This window comes from Pseudophryne corroboree, chromosome 6 (genome assembly GCF_028390025.1).
Source record: "Pseudophryne corroboree isolate aPseCor3 chromosome 6, aPseCor3.hap2, whole genome shotgun sequence".
NCBI classification, from domain to species: domain Eukaryota; kingdom Metazoa; phylum Chordata; class Amphibia; order Anura; family Myobatrachidae; genus Pseudophryne; species Pseudophryne corroboree.
The window spans coordinates 630,033,449-630,052,939 of record NC_086449.1 but is presented as its reverse complement, the minus strand read 5'-3'; the positions used below and the strand labels follow the sequence as shown (position 1 = coordinate 630,052,939).

Sequence of the window (19,491 nt, the reverse complement as noted above, 5' to 3'; positions counted from 1 at the left end):
CATAACCTAGTCCTTAGGCTGCTCCTCCATTCCCCTGCCCCATGCCTTGAACATCTCTGCTTTGCTTGCATACTGCCTCAGGCTTCCTCCCGCTTGCTTGCACCTCATGTTATCTGTCTGTCGCCCCTCCCCACTAGATTGTTAGCTCTTCAGAGCAGGGCCCTCTTTCCTCTTGTTGTCAAAGCCCTCTTCTCGACACATTTCACTCGTAGCTCTCTCCTACTCAGCGACCATCTTTACCTGCTTTTTCTCCTACTGGTAACGGCTCATCTCTCTCTATGGCCACCAGCCCCAAGTAGTACAATGATTACTCCCTTGCAACTTACATCTAAGCTGTATTATGTTTTGAGAATTGTGGTGCTCTTTGTTATCTGTACTCTATTTTTGTTATTTATTTACTGTAATGCTAAGTTTTGTCTCCCTGTACTGTCCTTTGTATGGCACTGTGAAACACTTGTGGTGCCCTATAAATAAAATGTAATAATAATAATAATAATAATACCACTGGACTGGATTTATCCGGCAGTATCACTGGACTTATACAGCAGTATCACTGGACATATACAGCATTATCACTGGACATATACGGCAGTACCACTGGACTTATACAGCAGCATAGGGACACTACCACTGGACTGATGCAGGACAACACAGCACCACTGCAATGGACTGGACTTATACAGCTGCACTGGACATATGGCAGCAGAGTACACCACCACTGTGACTGGACTGATGCAGCACAATACACCACCACTGGACTAATGCTGCACAACACAGCACCACTGCACTGGACTTATACAGCAGCACTGGACAATGGACATATGGCATCAGAGGACACCACCACTGTGACTGGACTGATGCAGCACAAGACACCACCACTGGACTGATGCTGCACAACACAGCACTGGAATGACACACATAAGACAGAGGAGGTCTCCACACCACTTTTCCGTACAGACAGACACTGAGGAGAGAGACACGTCCTCTCGCTACACTCTCCAGGACTGGAGTAAAAATGGCGGCGATGCGCAGTGCCTTATATGGAATCCAAAACCTGTCAGAATCCGACAGTGGGATGATGACGTTTTGCCTCGTTCTGGTTTCCGAGTCAGGCGGGTAAACCCGAGCCGGACTCGGATCCGGGCTCGGGACATGATGTTCGGTTGGGTTCGGTTTTCAGAGAACCAAACCCACTCATCTCTACTTTGAAGTAACATTTATGAAGTGTAATCTTTAAAATTATACATAGAACCTGATTGATTGACATGGACAACTTCTCCACTTTCACACTTCTCCACTCGTATCACTGCTTCATAAATCTACCCCTAAAACCTGGATGACTGCTACTGCCTGAGATTAGCGTTATCGTTCTAAACTCCCAGCATGCAGTGCTTCCACAATTTCATTAGTATTATTTATGAGAGTTTAAAACAATCAGTTAGGGTATATATGTGTTTAATCATTTTTTCCCCCTAAATATTTGCATTTGCTTTTAAACCCAGAACTATTCACTGAGAAACAGTTTAACTTTTGTTTGATACCTGACTGAGGAGTAAGTACTAATATGTGAGTGAAAACAAATAGTTTATAGAATAATGGTGTATAAGAAATTGTCTTCCCAGTGTAGTATGTCGTTTGTACATTTAATATTAACACATACTGTATATCTATCTTGCAATTGTACAGTGGATTATAGACATAAACCAGTGTCCAGAAACAGAAATACTGTAGTTTTTCTGTTCTGATTGACAATGGCCAGAGAATCATTATCAATTAAGCTCCTGTTTTGATCAGTTTGTACAAGCTGTAGCCAATCATATCATAAGAATGTTAACAACATCACAGAATATTTCAGGAGAAGAGTATGCTGCTTTTGTCAGAGGCAGTGATCTTGTCTTCTCATGTGATTATGTTAGGGCTGTAACTGACAGTGTAGGGGAGGTCATAGACTAAATAGTGTAAGGATCAAGGTATACACTGAATAGTGTAAGGATCAAGGTCCCTGATAATAGATATTCCCCTTTCACACATGCAGCTATATTCCAGGTTTTTTAAAGCGAATGACAATCAACCCGGGATTTCTGCATGTGTGAAAGGAAGCAACCCGTCATGATCTTGTTCCCGACAAGGGTTATGGAGCTGAGACCCGGAGATTTGCCAGCTTGCTGGCAGAGGTGTAACTAAGGTGGTTGGCAGGCCCAGCGGGGGGTGGGGTGGGGGGGGGGTGCCGCTGGCAGCCAGGGCATCATGACCACTCGCCCCCGCTACTGTTGCTCTGCCCCCGGGCTGTCCCCCATCCCGCTGCAATGTGATAATGTGAGGGAAGGAGAGCGCAGCGCTTCTACTGCCCCTCAATGTGCTCACTGTCTGATCTCCACTCTCCGCCAGCAGCAAGGCGAGTCTCCTTAGTTTGGTTTGTTAGCCAATCAGAGCTCACGGACCGGCTTCTGATTGGCTGCAGGTCCACGAGCTCTGATTGGCTAACGAACCGGCGCCAAGATACCCACAGCCGGCAGCCGGAAATCGTACTTCATGGTGCATTGAGGCCGGGCAGGAGAGGCGCTACACTCTCCTCCCCTCACATTGTAACATAGCCGCAGTGAGTGGAGTGAGGGGGGGGGGGCTCAATTTGTATCTGGCAGTGGCACTGTGGGGCAATGTGTATCTGGCAGTGGCAATGTGTATCTGGCAGTGGTACTGTGGGGCAATGTGTATCTCTGTGGGGCAATGTGTATCTGGCAGTGGCACTGTGAGGCAATGTGTATCTCTGTGGGGCAATGTGTATCTGGCAGTGGCACTGTGAGGCAATGTGTATCTCTGTGGGGCAATGTGTATCTGGCAGTGGCACTGTGGGGCAATGTGTATCTCTGTGGGGCAATGTGTATCTGGCAGTGGCACTGTGAGGCAATGTGTATCTCTGTGGGGCAATGTGTATCTGGCAGTGGCACTATGGGGAAATGTGTATCTCTGTGGGGCAATGTGTATCTGGCATTGGCACTGTGGGGCAATGTGTATCTCTGTGGGGCAATTTGTATCTGGCACTGTGGAGTAATATGTATCTGGCACTGTGGGGTAATATGTATCTGGCACTGTGGGTGCATATATGTATCTGGCACTGTGAGGTAATGTGTATCTGGCACTGTGTGTACTGTGTAAAAAGGGGACTCTGCCTACGTACTGTGTAAAGGGGGAACTCTGCCTGCGTACTGTGTAAAAAGGGGGCTCTACTGCCGTTATGTGCAAAAATTGAATGAAGGTGTGCTGAGAGACGACACAAGGGGGAGGTGATAGAGTGCTGAGAGACAACACAAGGGGGAGGTGATAGTGTGCTGAGAGACGACACAAGGGAGAGGTGATAGTGTGCTGAGAGGCGACACAGGGGGTAGGTGATAGTCATGTTGGCACGCCCAATTTTCAGTGGCCACACCCCTTCTGGAATGTGACCATGCCCCTTCTGGTGCGTGGCCATGCCCAATTTATGTGGCCCATTTTTTCAGTTTTTTTAAGTTTATGGGTTTGTTTGTTTTTTTGGGGGGAGGGGGCACCACTCTTCATCTTGCCCTGGGCTCCGAAAACCCTAGTTACGCCTCTGCTTGCTAGACAGGGCAGGCTTAAGTTTAGTTTGTTTATAAGCAAACATAGATTTTGGTGCACCTAGATCTGATAAGCTGCATAAAGCAACAGTGTGCAGTGAAGAAACACACTGCAAAAAGGGGTGTGGTCTTACCACACAGTAGTACTCCCAATACATTATATACAGTATAAGCACATAGTGATTTGCTGTACACTACATACACAGAGAAGAGGGTCTGTGTACACTACATACTGTTTAGAGACACAGTGATGTGCTGTATATACATACAGAGATGAGGGGGATCTGGGTACATTATATATGAGCACAGAGTGATAAGCTGTACTGTATACCTTACATACATTATACACACAGAGATGAGGGGGGGTCAGGCACTTACATAGAGTCCTGACAGATCAGTCTCATAGAAGAGCAGTGGCTGTGCCAGCTTCACCAGCTCTAAGGTCTCATCGTCCCCGTCTGGCAGCAGCCGGTCCTCCAAGTGTTCCCCATAGGGGAAGAGATCCAGCTGGGAGAGGGCTGCTGTGCAGCCCAGCAGGCAGTGTAAGTGAAGCAGTAGATAACAGGCCCGGTCCCGCGTGATGATTGGCAGATGGAGACAGTGATGTGGGGCAGGGGGGATATTGAGCACTGTGCCCAGCACCACACTTATAGACACTGGAATATCTGTGGGCCCCGCCAAGTCCCCCTAGAACAGTACTGCCCAGTACAGCTGTGCCCAGATATGTGTGCACTATACAATTCCTGCAATTATTATAGAGCACCTTACACCCCCCTGTTGCTGGGATACATTGGTAACATCGAACCTTGGCCAGATTCTTCTATTGTAGGAGAATCTGGCCGAGGCTCAATGCTGCTAATGTAGTCAGTGGGATTGCTAGGCCCAGAATGCAGGCTGTTGCCGGGCACTGCTTCTGGGATTCAGGCAGTCAAATGAAGAAGGCAGCGGTGGCGCCTTCCCCACTGTGGCGCTCTACGTGGCCATGTACTTTGCCTAATGATAGAACCAGCCCTGTTGTTAGACCCGGCAAATTCCCAGGTCACATGTCTGACAGCGGCATTAGTGATATAATACATGATATGAGGTTTCGGTTCCAGTGATACAAGAAGATCATTATGCCAAAGGCAACTCTTTATGAAACCAGGATGTTAAGATTATGTATTCTGATTACTCATTGTCAATTTCAAGAATATAATGGCATTTACTCTAAAGGGGGGTACACACGGAGAGATCCATGCTTAAATTCTAATATAATCTGACTAAATTGCTTAGAAATTAAGCATGGATCTCTCCGTGTGTAGGGTGCCGACGACAGCGATGTACTGTCCAGCACACCGCTATCGCCGGCTCTAGATTTGGCATGCATGCATGCTAAATCTAGTGAGATCGCTCATTTCACTGCTGGGTGAAATGAGCGCCCCCCCTTCCTCCACCCTCGCTCAGTACACATTGCGCTGAGTGCAGAGCGGGGAGAGAGATGTGTGCTGAGCGGTCTGTGCTAGATCGCTCAGCAGACATCTTCCCCGTATGTACGGGGCATTACTGAACTGTTCTAGAGATAAAATATACATTTTCTTCTGATGTGTTTGGAAGTCTCAAGTCATAAAATGTGTATATTCAAGTGATAGAGATTTTCTTTTAACAAAGATACTGTAATAGGTTTCTTTTATTTGATGAGAAAGGTAAATCAGGCAGAAATCACATGAAAAGGGCAAGCATTTCAGAAACTAGCCAACACAAGCAGAAATCAATACTCTTCGTGTATAAGTTTCTTGCAAATTCACACAGCCGGTTTTACAAAGTGTCACTCAATAGTTTTTCCTAAGGCAAGAATTAAATAACTTTCAATTTAGCCAATATTGATTTGTCAGGTCTGTTTATAGAACAAGTGTAAGATTGGGTCTATAAATGTTCCTGGCCTGAGTGTATGCAGACTGGTAGGCTCCCTCCTCCATAAGATGACATTTCCTCACATGCCTTGCTTCTCCAGGGTGTTCAGATGGTGTTGTACTGATAGAATTACATCTGTCACAGAGCTGTATGATTTATGATCACGTATGGATTGATTGTGATTGTAAATAGGGTGATAGTTGTTGGATTGGTCGTGTTTGTTTGAAAAGGTTATTAAACACCCCCAGTGTGGTCAGTAGAGAGATCAAGGTGGAGTTGCAGGGTTTCCTGCTGGAGGCTGAAGATGTAAGTTGCTGGACCAGACATGGGACATACAGTCTGTCGACTGAGAGCTGGTTTCCACCATACAGGAGTTCAAGGGACCCAAAATTGCCAACTGGAGTCAAGAAAGTGTTCTGTTCATAAATAGTTGGAACCAGGCCAAGTGACCATTGTGACTGTTTGAGTGAAGAACCTCAGCTGTGTAAAACTGTGTATTTGTGTGTTATAGCACTATAGTAAAATTGGCAAACTGCCTGTCTGCCCTTATAAACCTAGCTTTATGATGAAATATATTACCACATTTGTTAGGAACTATCTTAGGAAAGACTCACACTTTGGCCCTCATTCCGAGTTGTTCGCTGGCTAGCCACTTTTCGCAGCAGTGCACACGCTAAGCCGCCGCCCTCTGGGAGTGAATCTTAGCTTAGCTGAATTGCGAACGAAGTATTCGCAATATTGCGAAAATATTTTTCTTTGCAGTTTCTGAGTAGCTCGAGATTTACTCTTCCAGTGCAATCAGTTCAGTGCTTGTCATTCCTGGTTTGACGTCACAAACACACCCAGCGTTCGCCCAGACACTCCCCCGTTTCTCCAGCCACTCCCGCGTTTTTCCCAGAAACGGCAGCGTTTTTTCTCACACACCCATAAAACGGTCAGTTTCCGCCCAGAAACACCCACTTCCTGTCAATCACACTACGATCAGCAGAACGAAGAAAAAACCTCGTAATGCCGTGAGTAAAATACCAAACTTTTTAGCAAATTTACTTGGCGCAGCCGCAGTGCGAACATTGCGCATGCGCAGTTAGTGGAAAATCGCACCGATGCGAAGGAAAAGAACGAGCGAACAACTCGGAATGAGGGCCTTTGTTCTTGCTTTGTCAGACTGTTCTCAGACTTTGTATAATTACTAAGCTTGTTATGCCAACTTATATAATGACATCTATAGCTATTGTGTAGTGCAGTACAACTTTGCTTAATGCATACACACTTCAAAATGCAGATTACATAGTCTAGAATACCCAAACACTGTTACAAGAGTTTTAGTACAGTTTGTACAATTAAGTTAATTTTCAGAAAAAAATATTCATACACTATAAATATTTGATTGCAGCAAAACTCATTAATTACTAAATGAACGCAATGTAATGTAGGCTTGTACAGTATGTTTATTTTTCACTTAGCCACACATGGGCCCATGTAGAGTTGGAAGCATCTGAATACTGAGCATAAGCAGTAAAAAAAACACATAAAAAAACAAAGTTCTGTGCATAGAGTATGCTGAGTTGTATATACCTCATGATGTGCTGGATTCTACAGCTCTAGCACATGTGCCAGGTTTACTCCAGCAGTAGCACATGTGTATATTTATGTTCCACAAAGCATAGAGACAGTGTAGGGATATGGGCCCTACACACTTGCGATCCACCGCCGTGCTGCCCGACGGCTGAAACGGGCGACCCGGCGGTGGGGGGGGGGGGCAGTGATGGGGAAAGTGACGTTTCTTCACTCCCCCCGTCACCCGGCTCCATAGCAGTGCAGGCAAATATTGACGAGATCGTCCATATTGGCCTACATGCACAAGCGACGGGGCACCAGCGATGAACGAGTGCGGGGGCGGGCATCGTTCATCGCTGGTGCCTCCACACTGAAAGATATGAACGGTATCTCATTCATTAATGAACAAGATCGTTCATATCTTTCAGTATTATCGCCCAGTGTGTAGGGCCCAATAGCATTGAGATGGGGCTGGATAAGTTTAACAGTAAATGCGAATGTGGGATTACCTCATTTGTACATAGTATATTAACGTACTGAAGTGTCAAAGAAACAAACAAACAAAAGAATATTCTCTTGAAAGTGTTAATAAATGTGGAAGTTGCATATACTATAAAAAAAATCTAAATAAATACAAATACAAATGCTTAATATAAATTCCATTTAATTAAATACAAAAATCTGTTGTTTTCCCCTTTAAAAACCAAATGGGAATTATTATTATTATTATTATTATTATTACTACTATTATTATTATCCTTTATTTATATGGCGCCACAAGGGATCCGCAGCACGCATTACACAGTACATAATCAAATGAGCAAATAAGAAAACAGCACTTACAGTTCAAGACAATATAGGACAGGTATAGAAAACCCGGGGTTAGGTGCCATCAAAGGGAGTATGGAGTATAAGATAGTGTAAGAAAAGGAAAGGCACATGAGGAAAGAACTCCCCGCTCTTGCGAGCTTACAGTCTAAAAGGTGAGGTGCTAACAGACTGGGGTGACACAGAAGGCGTAGACAGTGAGCATAGACAAGAGGGTTAGGAGGAGAGTTGACTGGGTTTGGTGAAGAAGTGGGTCTTGAGATCCCGTTTGAAGTTTTGTAGAGAGATGGAGAGTCAGATGGGGAGAGGTAGAGCATTCCAGAGATAGGGAGCAGCACATGCAAAATCATGTAGGTAGGAGTGGGAGGAGGTAATCAGTTGGCAGGAGAGATGGCGTGCATTAGCAGAGCGAAGAGGATGGGTGGGAATGTAAAGAGAGATAAGGGGGGTCATTTCCGAGTTGATCGTAGCTGTGCTAAATTTAGCACAGCTACAATCATTCACACTAACATGCGTGTGACATCCAGCACAGGGCTAGCCCACCCCGCATGTCAGTGCCGCCCCCCCCCCACAGAAGTGCAAAGGCATCGCACAGCAGCGATGCCTTTGCACTTCAAGAGTAGTTCCAGGCCAGTGCAGCTTTAGCGTGCTGGCCGGTGAGATACTCCTCGCTCCCTAGGCTGCAGCAGCCGCCTCGGCCCGCCCCCTGTTCGGTCCGGCAACGCCTGCGTTGGCCGGACCAAACCCACGAAAGGGCGGCCAAATGCCGCTGTTCCGCCCCCTCCTGCCCAGTGATCACCTCTGCCTGTCAATCAGGCAGAGGCGATCACATCCCTGCTACGGCCTTCGGCCGTCTGTCATGCACCGGCGCACTACGGCGCATGCGCAGCAGGGACCCGTTTGCTCTGCTGCGTGAAAATGCAGCGAGTGAATGGGTCAGAATGACCCCCAAGGTTAGAGATGTAAGATGGAGAAGAGTGGGTGAGGGCTTTGTAGGTGAGTGTGAGAAGCTTGAATTGGATTCTGAATGGGAAGGGTAGCCAGTGAAGGTCCTGCAAGAGAGGGGATTTGGATGTAGTACGTTTGGTGAGGAAGATGAGATGGGCAGCAGCACTGAGGATAGATTGGAGTGGAGAGAGGCATTTTTGAGGGAGGCCAGATAGGAGGAGATATCGGTAGTCCAATCTGGAGATAAAGGGTCTGATCCTGGAGATGTTTTTTAGATGGAAATGGAAGGTTTGTGAGAGGCACTGAATGTGTGGTTTGAAGGAGAGGGAGGAGTCAAGGATTACTCCAAGACATCGCACTTGGGGGCTAGAGGAGATAGTTGTTCCATCAATGGATAATTAAATTGTGGGAGGTGAGATTATGCAGGAGGGAGGGAAGATGATCAGCTCAGTCTTAGACATGTTAAGTTTAAGAAAGCGCTGGGACATCCAGGAGGAGATAGCAGAGATACGAGTAAGGAGGTCAGGGGAGAGGTCAGGGGAAGGAAGGTAGATTTCAGTAATGTCAGTGTAGAGATGATATTTAATTCAAAAGAGCTAATGAGCTTACCTAATGAGGATGTGTAGAGAGAGAAAAGGAGAGGCCCAAGAACAGAACCTTAGGGGACACCTACTGGTAGAGGAAGTTGGGGGAGAGGTGGAGTCATGAGAGGAGACAGAGAAGGAACGGTCAGAAAGGTAGGAGGACAGCCAGGAGAGAGCAGTATCACGTAAATCAAGTGAGTAAAGGATTTACAGTAGGAGAGGGTGGTCTACAGTTTCAAAAGCAGCAGAGAGGTTAAGGAGACTAAGCAGACAGTAGTGGCCCCTGGATTTAGCAGCAAGGAGGTAATTGCAGACTTTCGTGAGGGCAGTTTCAGTGGAGTGCTGAGGACAGAAACCAGACTGGAAAGGGTCAAGCAGTGAGTGGGAAGAAAGAAAGACAGTGAGGAGGTTGTAGACAATACGCTCAAGGAGTTTGGAGGCAAAAGGGAGAAGAGAGATGGGTCAGTAGTTGGAGAGATTGGTTGGATCAAGGGTAGGTTTTTTAAGAATAGGGGAGACAAGTGCATGCTTGAAGGCAGAAGGGACAGTGCCTGATGAGAGTGAGAGATTGAGTAGATGGGCAAAATGGGAACAGGCAGAAGAATAGAGGAAGTGGAGAAGGCGGGAGGGAATAGCGTCAAGAGGGGAAGTGGAGGGGGATAAGGACTGGATGAGGACCATGACTTCCTCTCCAGATACAGGGAAGAAAGATGTCAGAGTTGGTAGGAGGGAAGGAGAGGGGGGTCGGGAAATGGAGGAGGGGGGATGCTCAGGTTCTGGTGGGATGTTATGTCCTGATGAATGGAGTCAATTTTGGATGTGAAGTAGGTGGGAAAGTCAAGATCAGAAAGTGAAGAGGGGAGTTGAGGCAGGGGGTGGGCAGAGGAGCGAGTTGACAGTGGCAAAGAGGCATCGAGGGTTTGAGGATTGGGGGGCGATGAGGTTTTGAAGTAAGATTGTTTACAGAGGGTAAGTGCAGCAAAGTATGAAAAAAGCATAAATTTGTACTGGAGGAAGTCGGCCTTAGAGCGTGATTTCCTCCACTGTCATGTGGTACATGAGCATTTTTGCAGATATTTGGTGCATTTGGTGTGCCAGGGTTGAGGTGTTGATCTTCGAGAGTGAATAGTGGTTGGTGGGGCGACAGAGTCAAGAGCAGATGTAAGGGATGCATTGTATAGGGAAGTAGCTTGTTCAGGGCAGGAAAGAGAGAATAGAAGAGAGCAGCTAGTCAAACAGGGAAGATAGGGAAGTGGTGTCAATAGCCTCAATGTTACGCTTTGTGATGGTAGTCTTAGGTAGTAAAGATGGAGAAGCAGATAGAGAGAGGTTAAAAGTGAGCAGGTGATGGTCGGAGAGGGGGAACAGGGAGTTGGAGGTGAGTGAAGACCAGATCCAGTGAGCTTCCACTCACATGGGAGGGGGAGGAGGTCCACTGGGAGAGACCAAGAGAAGAGGTGAGGTTAAGGAGTTTAGAGGCAGATGATTTTGTGGGGTTATCTATAGGGATGTTGAAATCACCTAGGATAATGGAGGGAATGTCAGAAGAGAGGAAATGAGGAAGCCAGGAAGCAAAGTTGTCAAGGAATTTGGAGGGCATGCCAGGGGGTCGGTAAATGACAGCTACTCGAAGATGAACAGGTTGGAAGAGGCTTATGGAATGGACCTCAAATGTAGAGAATGTAAGGGATGGTTCTGGTAGTATGAGTTGGTATAAGTAGCTAGAGGGTAGTAGGAGCCCAACTCCACCACCGTGGCGACCCCCAGGTCGGGGGTGGGTGAGTATGTGAGACCCCCAGCAGAGAGATCAGCGAATTAATTCCTGATCCGAAAGGATGGCCATGAATTAATATGATATGCCAGCCACCCTAGTGAACTGAGTGCTGTCAGTGGGAGGGTTCAAAATGCAATCAGCCAATGAGAAGCTGCTGATTGTCATCATCATCATTTCACCATCCTGCCCATGACACACTAAAGAAACACCTCCTGGCAGGTATATATGAGTATATGTCCAGATGTCAGTTACATATGAAGTGAAGCTATGTCAAAATCAGCATAAAAACATGAGATCACATTTTTTTTACATCCAAGTCTATTCGGCTCTCTCACTGGGCTCTGAGATATTGTATATCACAGAGCAATTGTGGGATGTACAAGAACTGTTACCATGTAAGAGTAGATTATGTGGGGCTGAAGTATCAAGTGAATTACAGTATGTGGTTATTATGTGAGTAGACGTACTGTCCAGTTGTTGAAACATATACAGTAACAACTGATACTGATAATGAAAAGTGCTATTTTCCATATATGCAGTATATGCATACAATGTCATGGACTAAATAATTTAAGAAAAGAAAAGAGAAAGAGCAAGATAGAGAGTATAACACTGCTTATTTAGCAGAGCAACCTACATATTCAAATAGATGGTTATTGATGATCTCAGTCTAACGTATACAGTACCATATACCAGTGGTTCTCAAACTGTTTGCCATGGCACCTGGGGTGCCTCAGACAACTTGCATGGGTGCCCTAAGTTGGTGGTCCAGGACCAATTCAAATTATTTATGGTCAATGTAATAGGCAAAACCAGTGCTGATGGCTGTCAGTCATAAGTGGACAAGCAGCACCAAATCTTGTTCCTCACCACACAACTGAACCTAAGGATGACATATAAATACAATTTACTTAATTTAATATTTCTTTCTAAATTTTTCAATTAGAAACTTTTGGCCAAGGGGTGCCATGAAAAAAAAAATGATACTGTAGGGCACCATGATTCAAAAAGGTTTGGGAACCACTACCACATATAGTAGTTGACGTGCAAAAAATTTCACACTCGAATCATGGTAAAATAAAGTATCATAGGTTAACTTCACTATAATTTCTATGGCCTAACACAAATAGAAATATATTAGTCATTACAGGATTATTTTTTTAACATTAAATACTGTGAGTATGCTATATCCTACATTTAGTTACATTCTGATTAGTCTGCCAGCAAGGCTTCAGAGCTGCAGAGTTACTACTGTATATGTACAGTTTAACAGGCTTTACTTGATGGACTGGTGATTGAGCACTACATTGACAAACTTCGCAATCAACTTCTCAATCAATCAATCAATCAATCAATTCCTTTCATAACACTAAAGTACATTTGGTTTTATATAATTCATTTAAGTGACTAATCACTTGAGATAAATCACTTGTTAAATGAACCACTAAGGTCAGGAATGGTAGTTGGCTTTAAAAAGTGTATAGAGGATTTTAAATTTCATTTAATACATGATCATAAGACATTCCAGGACTTTTCCCTATTATCTGTGGACATACAGATTTCTTAACAGTGGTACTTCACCCTCTATGTAGCCCAGCCTGTTAAAAACTGGTTCTGTTTTCCTTTTATATGATTGTGTAGCCTTTAAGAGAATAATATTTTAACTTATAAGGTTACAATTGTTTTATATTTATATACAGTATATATTTCATGAAAAATAATCTTAAACATACATGACTTTTGTAACATTTATTACATGATCATAAGACAGTCCAGGACTTTTCCCTATTATCTGTGGACATATAGATTTCTTAACAGTGGTACTGCATCCTCTACTGTATGTAGCCCAGCCTGTTAAAAACTGGTTCTGTTTTCCTTTTATATAATTGTGTAGCCTTTAAGAGAATAATATTTTAACCTATAAGGTTACAATTGTTTTATATTTATATACAGTATATATTTCATGAAAAAATAATCATAAACATACATGACTTTTGTAACAGGGTACACATATGTGTTTTGTTCTAAAATAATATATACACTTGTAACTGGTGCCTGCACTCCATGTATTCTCCAGGGCTATCACTATGGAGAATTTTTAATCCAGTCTGGTCTGTCATACAGTTCTTGTCAATTAAACTGATTAGAAAAGCTACTTAAGATCTCCAATATGCTTTAATCAAAACCCTATCTGAGTCCTAGTAAGATTAGGAATTATTAGTTTGGGTCCCTTTGAGATATCAGACAGGAAACCCCATACTTCTAATAGCTAAGGGAAGGAGTGTCTTTCAGCCAAGCAAAATAATTTTAAGAGTCAATTTCCTTTAACATAATTAACATTTAAGCTTTTTGTATTTGGGCTAACTGTTAAGTTGGAGATTCATACATATGAAGATGCTTACATTATGTTCTGATTATTTGCAGGGGGGCCGTCCAGATGGCCATCATCTCATTGTGACTGCTGCTGTAAAAACACAAAAGGAGACAAGGAGGGTGAAAGTGGAACATCTTGCAATGAACTCTCTACATCCAGCTGTGACAGCCAGTCTGAAGCCAGCTCTCCTCAAGAGACAGTCATCTGTGGGCCTGTGACCCGCCAGCCCAACATACAAACTCTAGATCGACCAGCCAAGAAAGGACCGGTACAGATTCTCCAGCAGTCTGAAATCCGACGGAAAAGTGACCTTTTACGAACTTTAACAACGGGGTCCAGAGAGTCCAACACAACTAAAAAAAAAGTGCTAAAGGAGAAGCTCTCCATTGAGGAAGAGCTAGAAAAGTGTATTCAGGATTTCATGAAGATAAAGATACCAGAAAGGTTTCCTGAGAGGAAGTATTCATGGCAATCAGACCTGTTGCGAAAGTATCACTTATAGAAAAGATGGGGGGTGGGGGGAATAAAACACAATTTTATGGTACATGAAACCTATTGTTAATATGGTAGATTGCCATGTACACTTAAACTACTGCCTATATACATAAATCACCTTAACCCCTACTGGATGGATGTATTTTACCATCTACACTATTCCTGACCGATTCTTACCTACAGCGAAGGTGTTAACATTGATAGTTACAGGGTATTAATTTTTTTCCTCCATGGAAGCACAATGTATTATGTTCCGTTGACATCTAAGCAAAATGGTTTCTGCAAACACCAATAGCACAAGCATAATAGACATGATAAACAAATGCTTCTGAGCTTTTTACGTTTTTTTTTTCTCTTTAATTTTTTAGTTTTCCAAATTCAATGTCCGTGTGTTTGTTAAGAAAGTCTCTGGAAGAGTATCACTTCAAAATGCATGTTTCCCTACTGGAGGGTGGAGGTCACATGAGTTAAAAAAAAAAGTAAATCTGTATCATGATTTTAAATTTAGTGAATATATTACTGCATAAATTATTGGTCTTGTTATATCTGTTACTCTGATCTTTCTTTCACGTTAGATGGCTGCTTTGTGTGGTCATATAATCTGTGGCTGCTTCATAATCTCTATTTTTGTAGGATTCTGAGCTGTGTGGATGGTGTTTAACACTGAGAACTTAAAACCCTACCCTTATTTTAGTCTACAAACATCTATCACCTGTGTGGACTCCAAGTAGGGGAACATTCCTATTCAAATGGACACTCAGCCTTGTTAGCAAATATTTTATGAACAATGTTTGCAAAGTACAGGGCTTTTGTGATGACAAATAATGTGTAAAAATGAATTGATGTGCAAGTGCTTAATAAAGTCTTAAGTGCTCATTCACGCACTAACTGTTGGCTTTTTGCCCTATTTTAGAGATACTGTACATACATATGATGGAATATTTTAGTTTTAAGGTTCAAGCAATTCTGTTGAAATTAAAATAATGAGTATATTGTCCTCATACAGTAAAGTGATGTAAATATTAGTAAGGATATAAAATCTACAACGCTCCTCTGGAATGGATCTTTGGTATGTATCGGACAGTTCGAACTGTGCTAGGGTAGCACCACTTTAGAAACATGCTAATTGGTTTGAACAGCTGTGGAATCAAGTTAATCACACACTGAGGAAAATTCATAATTCTCCAACATAAAGTACTATGTTGTATTGTTTAGTTTTATATGGAGTACATACTTGATTATCTAGATCTATGTGGAGACTGAGATGATCTGGCATATGCCAGGTTCCTTTACTAGTCTATATAATTTTTTGGCTAATTTATTATTATTATTATCCTTTATTTATATGGCACCACAAGGGTTCCGCAGCGCCCAATTCCAGAGTACATAAACAAATAATCAAAACAGGAAAACAGCAGGAAAGAAAATATAGGACAAGTACATGGTAAATAAACATAGCTACATCAGTAGATGACACTGAAATACGTATCAGGTGGCAGAAGACTGCTGGATTTGGTGCAGTTGAAGATTATTAAAGTAAGAAAAAGGATAAGCACATGAGGGCAGAGGGCCCTGCTCGTGAGGGCCCTAAATCCATCCTGTCTCTGACATGCTCAGTGTCCGAACTACCAGGTAATGACATAACTGACACTGGTGAGAGGAGGGAATCAGAGTTTAAACTAACTGTCAGTAATTGTAATGTAGCTGTTGTTTAGTAACTGTGGGGTCTATGGGCGGTATTCATTTTTTTCACCCCCTTCCACACCCGTTCTGTTTCTGCCCTCAGGGGCATGGTATCATCATTTCAGCTTGCTACACCTGGGGTAACGGGGCACCCAACCCTTTACACAGCTAAACCTGGGGTGCAATATGCATGATAACAGGGATCATTTAGAAGGGAGATTGGGCGTTTATATACTGTGCTAAGTCTTGGAGAAAGAGAGAAAGTGGGTGGAAATAATGTACCAGCCAATCAGCTCTAAACTGCCATGTTATATAGTTATATAGTTGTTGAGGTTGAAAAAAGACAAATGTCCATTGAGCTCAACCTGTATATTTAATTTTTTTATATTAATTAAATTAAATGCTATACCCTTGGATATTTCTTTCCGCTAGGAATTTATTGAATCCATTTTTAACCTCAGGGGATGTCCTTGTCTCCTATGTAGTGTTTTTTTGATAAACAAATCGTTTGATAAATCCTTGTATTGTCCCTTAAAGTATTTAAAAATATTAATAATGTCTCCTCTCAGTCGCCTCTTTTCCAGTGTAAACAAATCTAACCTTTTAAGTCTTTCCTCATAATGCAGTGCCTCTAACCCCTTAACCAGTTTAGTTGATCGCCTCTGAACCTTTTCGAGAACCAAGATATCTTTTTTATAGTGAGGTGCCCAGAACTGTACACAATATTCCAGATGTGGCCACACCAATGATTTATACAGTGGCAGGATTACACTCTCATCCCTTGTCTCCATTCCCCATTTTATGCATGCTAATACCTTATTAGCCTTTGCTGCTGCATTTTGACATTGCGTACTGCTACTAAGTTTATTGTTGATGAGCACTCCCAAATCTTTTTCCACTACTGTTTTCCCTACATTTTCCTCATTTAGTTTATAGGCTGCCTGATTTTTCTTAGTCCCAAAGTGCATAACTTTAAATTTGTCTGTTAGAAAACAACAATGAAACAAAACCACAGCGCTGTCAATATAGATGGTTATTCTTCTGGTCTGTAGTAGCTATCCAAAGACCCTTTGGGTTATCTTCACTCCACAAATTTAGAGAGGTTGGACCCAAAAAGAGGAAGACACAAGGTTAGTGGAGAACGACCGCTCCCACCAATGTATGGCGGAAGAACTGTTCTCTTTATAGACACTGACCTTAGAGTAGTGCCCTATATACACCAAAAGGTTTCTTTATAGGTTGATCGCACACACTTCCTCTTCTTATAAAACTTCAAAAAGGCAAAGATAACCTGTCAAGCACTGACCTTCAAATAGTGCCCTATATGCATTGAAAGGTATCTTTGTCCACCGTTTTCAAAATGTTTCTTTCTGCTCCAAAATGTAGTCAATATATAATCCCCCACAATGAACTGACCTTTTGGGAGTTCCCTATGTTCACATAAAGGTTTCTTTTATGCTGGAATCCAAGATTCATGTGTAGGTTGCTCAATTTGGCTGATATATATGCGATCCTCAAAGATTAATCCCCAAAAGAATTTTTTGTAAAAGTAAAAAACAATTTATTGGTACAAGAGGACCATAAAACAAAAACTGGACATTAGCATAAAAATACAAAAAGCACTTTGACCAGAAAACACCGACACCGGCTGAACAGGTACAGAACGATAGATGGATAACGCCTATATCCGGATAGGCAAATTTGCCATAGGCATCATACTATACCCGACAGCCAAATGAAGATGTCCCTAGGTCTGGAGGCCACAGCACACTGACGCGTTTCGGATCCTTGTCCTTTTTCCAAGTCTTGGAAAAAGGACAAGGATCCGAAACGCGTCAGTGATATAGGCGTTATCCATCTATCGTTCTGTACCTGTTCAGCCGGTGTCGGTGTTTTCTGGTCAAAGTGCTTTTTGTATTTTTATGCTAATGTCCAGTTTTTGTTTTATGGTCCTCTTGTACCAATAAATTGTTTTTTACTTTTACAAAAAATTCTTTTGGGGATTAATCTTTGAGGATCGCATATATATCAGCCAAATTGAGCAACCTACACATGAATCTTGGATTCCAGCATAAAAGAAACCTTTATGTGAACATAGGGAACTCCCAAAAGGTCAGTTCATTGTGGGGGATTATATATTGACTACATTTTGGAGCAGAAAGAAACATTTTGAAAACGGTGGACAAAGATACCTTTCAATGCATATAGGGCACTATTTGAAGGTCAGTGCTTGACAGGTTATCTTTGCCTTTTTGAAGTTTTATAAGAAGAGGAAGTGTGTGCGATCAACCTATAAAGAAACCTTTTGGTGTATATAGGGCACTACTCTAAGGTCAGTGTCTATAAAGAGAACAGTTCTTCCGCCATACATTGGTGGGAGCGGTCGTTCTCCACTAACCTTGTGTCTTCCTCTTTTTGGGTCCAACCTCTCTAAATTTGTGGAGTGAAGATAACCCAAAGGGTCTTTGGATAGCTACTACAGACCAGAAGAATAACCATCTATATTGACAGCGCTGTGGTTTTGTTTCATTGTTGTTTTCTATCTATGTGTATATGGGCTAGGTGAGCTCAGAAACATAATCTAGCTGCAGTCTCTGGTTGGCGCAGGTGGAAAACTATCTTTTTTCTACACCTTTAAATTTGTCTGTATTGAACCTCATTTTCCATTTATCCGCCCAGACCTCAAGTCGAGATAAGCCATTCTGTAGAGACTCAACATCCTTGTATGAATTAATTACTCTACATAGCTTAGTATCATCTGCAAAAATTGACACTGTGCTTTCCAGTCCCTCTCCTAGGTCATTAATGAATATGTTAAACAAAAATGGTCCGAGTACTGAACCCTGTGGTATTCCACTGAGCACTGAAGCCCATTCAGAGTACATCCCATTAATCCCCACTCACTGTACCCTATTGAACAGCTAATTAGTTACCCAAGTACAAATAGTGTCTCCTAGCCCAAGCTCCCTTAGTTTGAGAATTAGTCTCTTATGTGGAACTTTGTCAAAGGCCTTAGAGAAGTCCACATAGATCACATCCACTGCTTCACCCTGATCAATATTATTGCTCACCTTCTCGTAGAAGCTTATTAAGTTAGTTTGGCATGAAAAACAAAACCATGCTGATTCCTGGTAATAACCTTGGAGGTATCCAAGTACTCAAGTATGATGTCCCTTTAATATACCCTCTAGTAATTTACCAACTATAGATGTCAAACTTACCGGTCTATAGTTACCAGTTTTAATACCCTTTTTAAATATTGGGACTACCTCTGCTATATACCAGTCCTTTGGTATCATTCCTGATCTAATTGACTCTCTGAAAATCAAATATAGGGGTATCGATAGCTCTACATTAAGTTCCATAATAACCATGGGGTGGAGTCCATCCGGCCCAGGAGATTTATTTATCTTAATTTAACTTAGTCTCTCCTGGACTACTTCCTTGTTTAACCAAGTACCTAGCAACGGGTCATTATTGTAGCTTATGTTATGCTCTACTCTCGTCAACCTGTCCTCATTCGTGAATACTGTTGAAAAGAATTTATTAAATAAATCCGCTTTTTCCCTATCATCATTAATCAAGACATTCAACTCGCCCTTTAAAGGCCCAATATTCTCCCGCTTTAATCTTTTACCGTTTATATACTTAAATAACTTTTTGGGGTTTGTAATACTCTTCTTTGCGATTTGTTTTTCATTTTCTATTTTAGCTGCTCTGATTTCTTTTTTGCATTTTTTATTACATTCATTGTAGAACTGGAAT

The 19,491-nt window shown here is 42.6% G+C and overlaps 1 protein-coding gene across 1 annotated transcript in view; it reads left to right on the top strand.

The window, feature by feature from the left end:
• The window catches only part of KCTD16 (potassium channel tetramerization domain containing 16), a 372,120-nt gene extending 357,184 nt beyond the window's left edge, over positions 1-14,936 (top strand). Inside the window, exon 3 of the mRNA XM_063928120.1 lies at positions 13,599-14,936. Within this exon, the coding sequence (XP_063784190.1) occupies positions 13,599-14,050 (452 nt within the window). The 3' untranslated portion in view covers positions 14,051-14,936. The remainder of the gene's footprint in view (positions 1-13,598) is intronic.
• Positions 14,937-19,491: the final 4,555 nt, after the last annotated feature.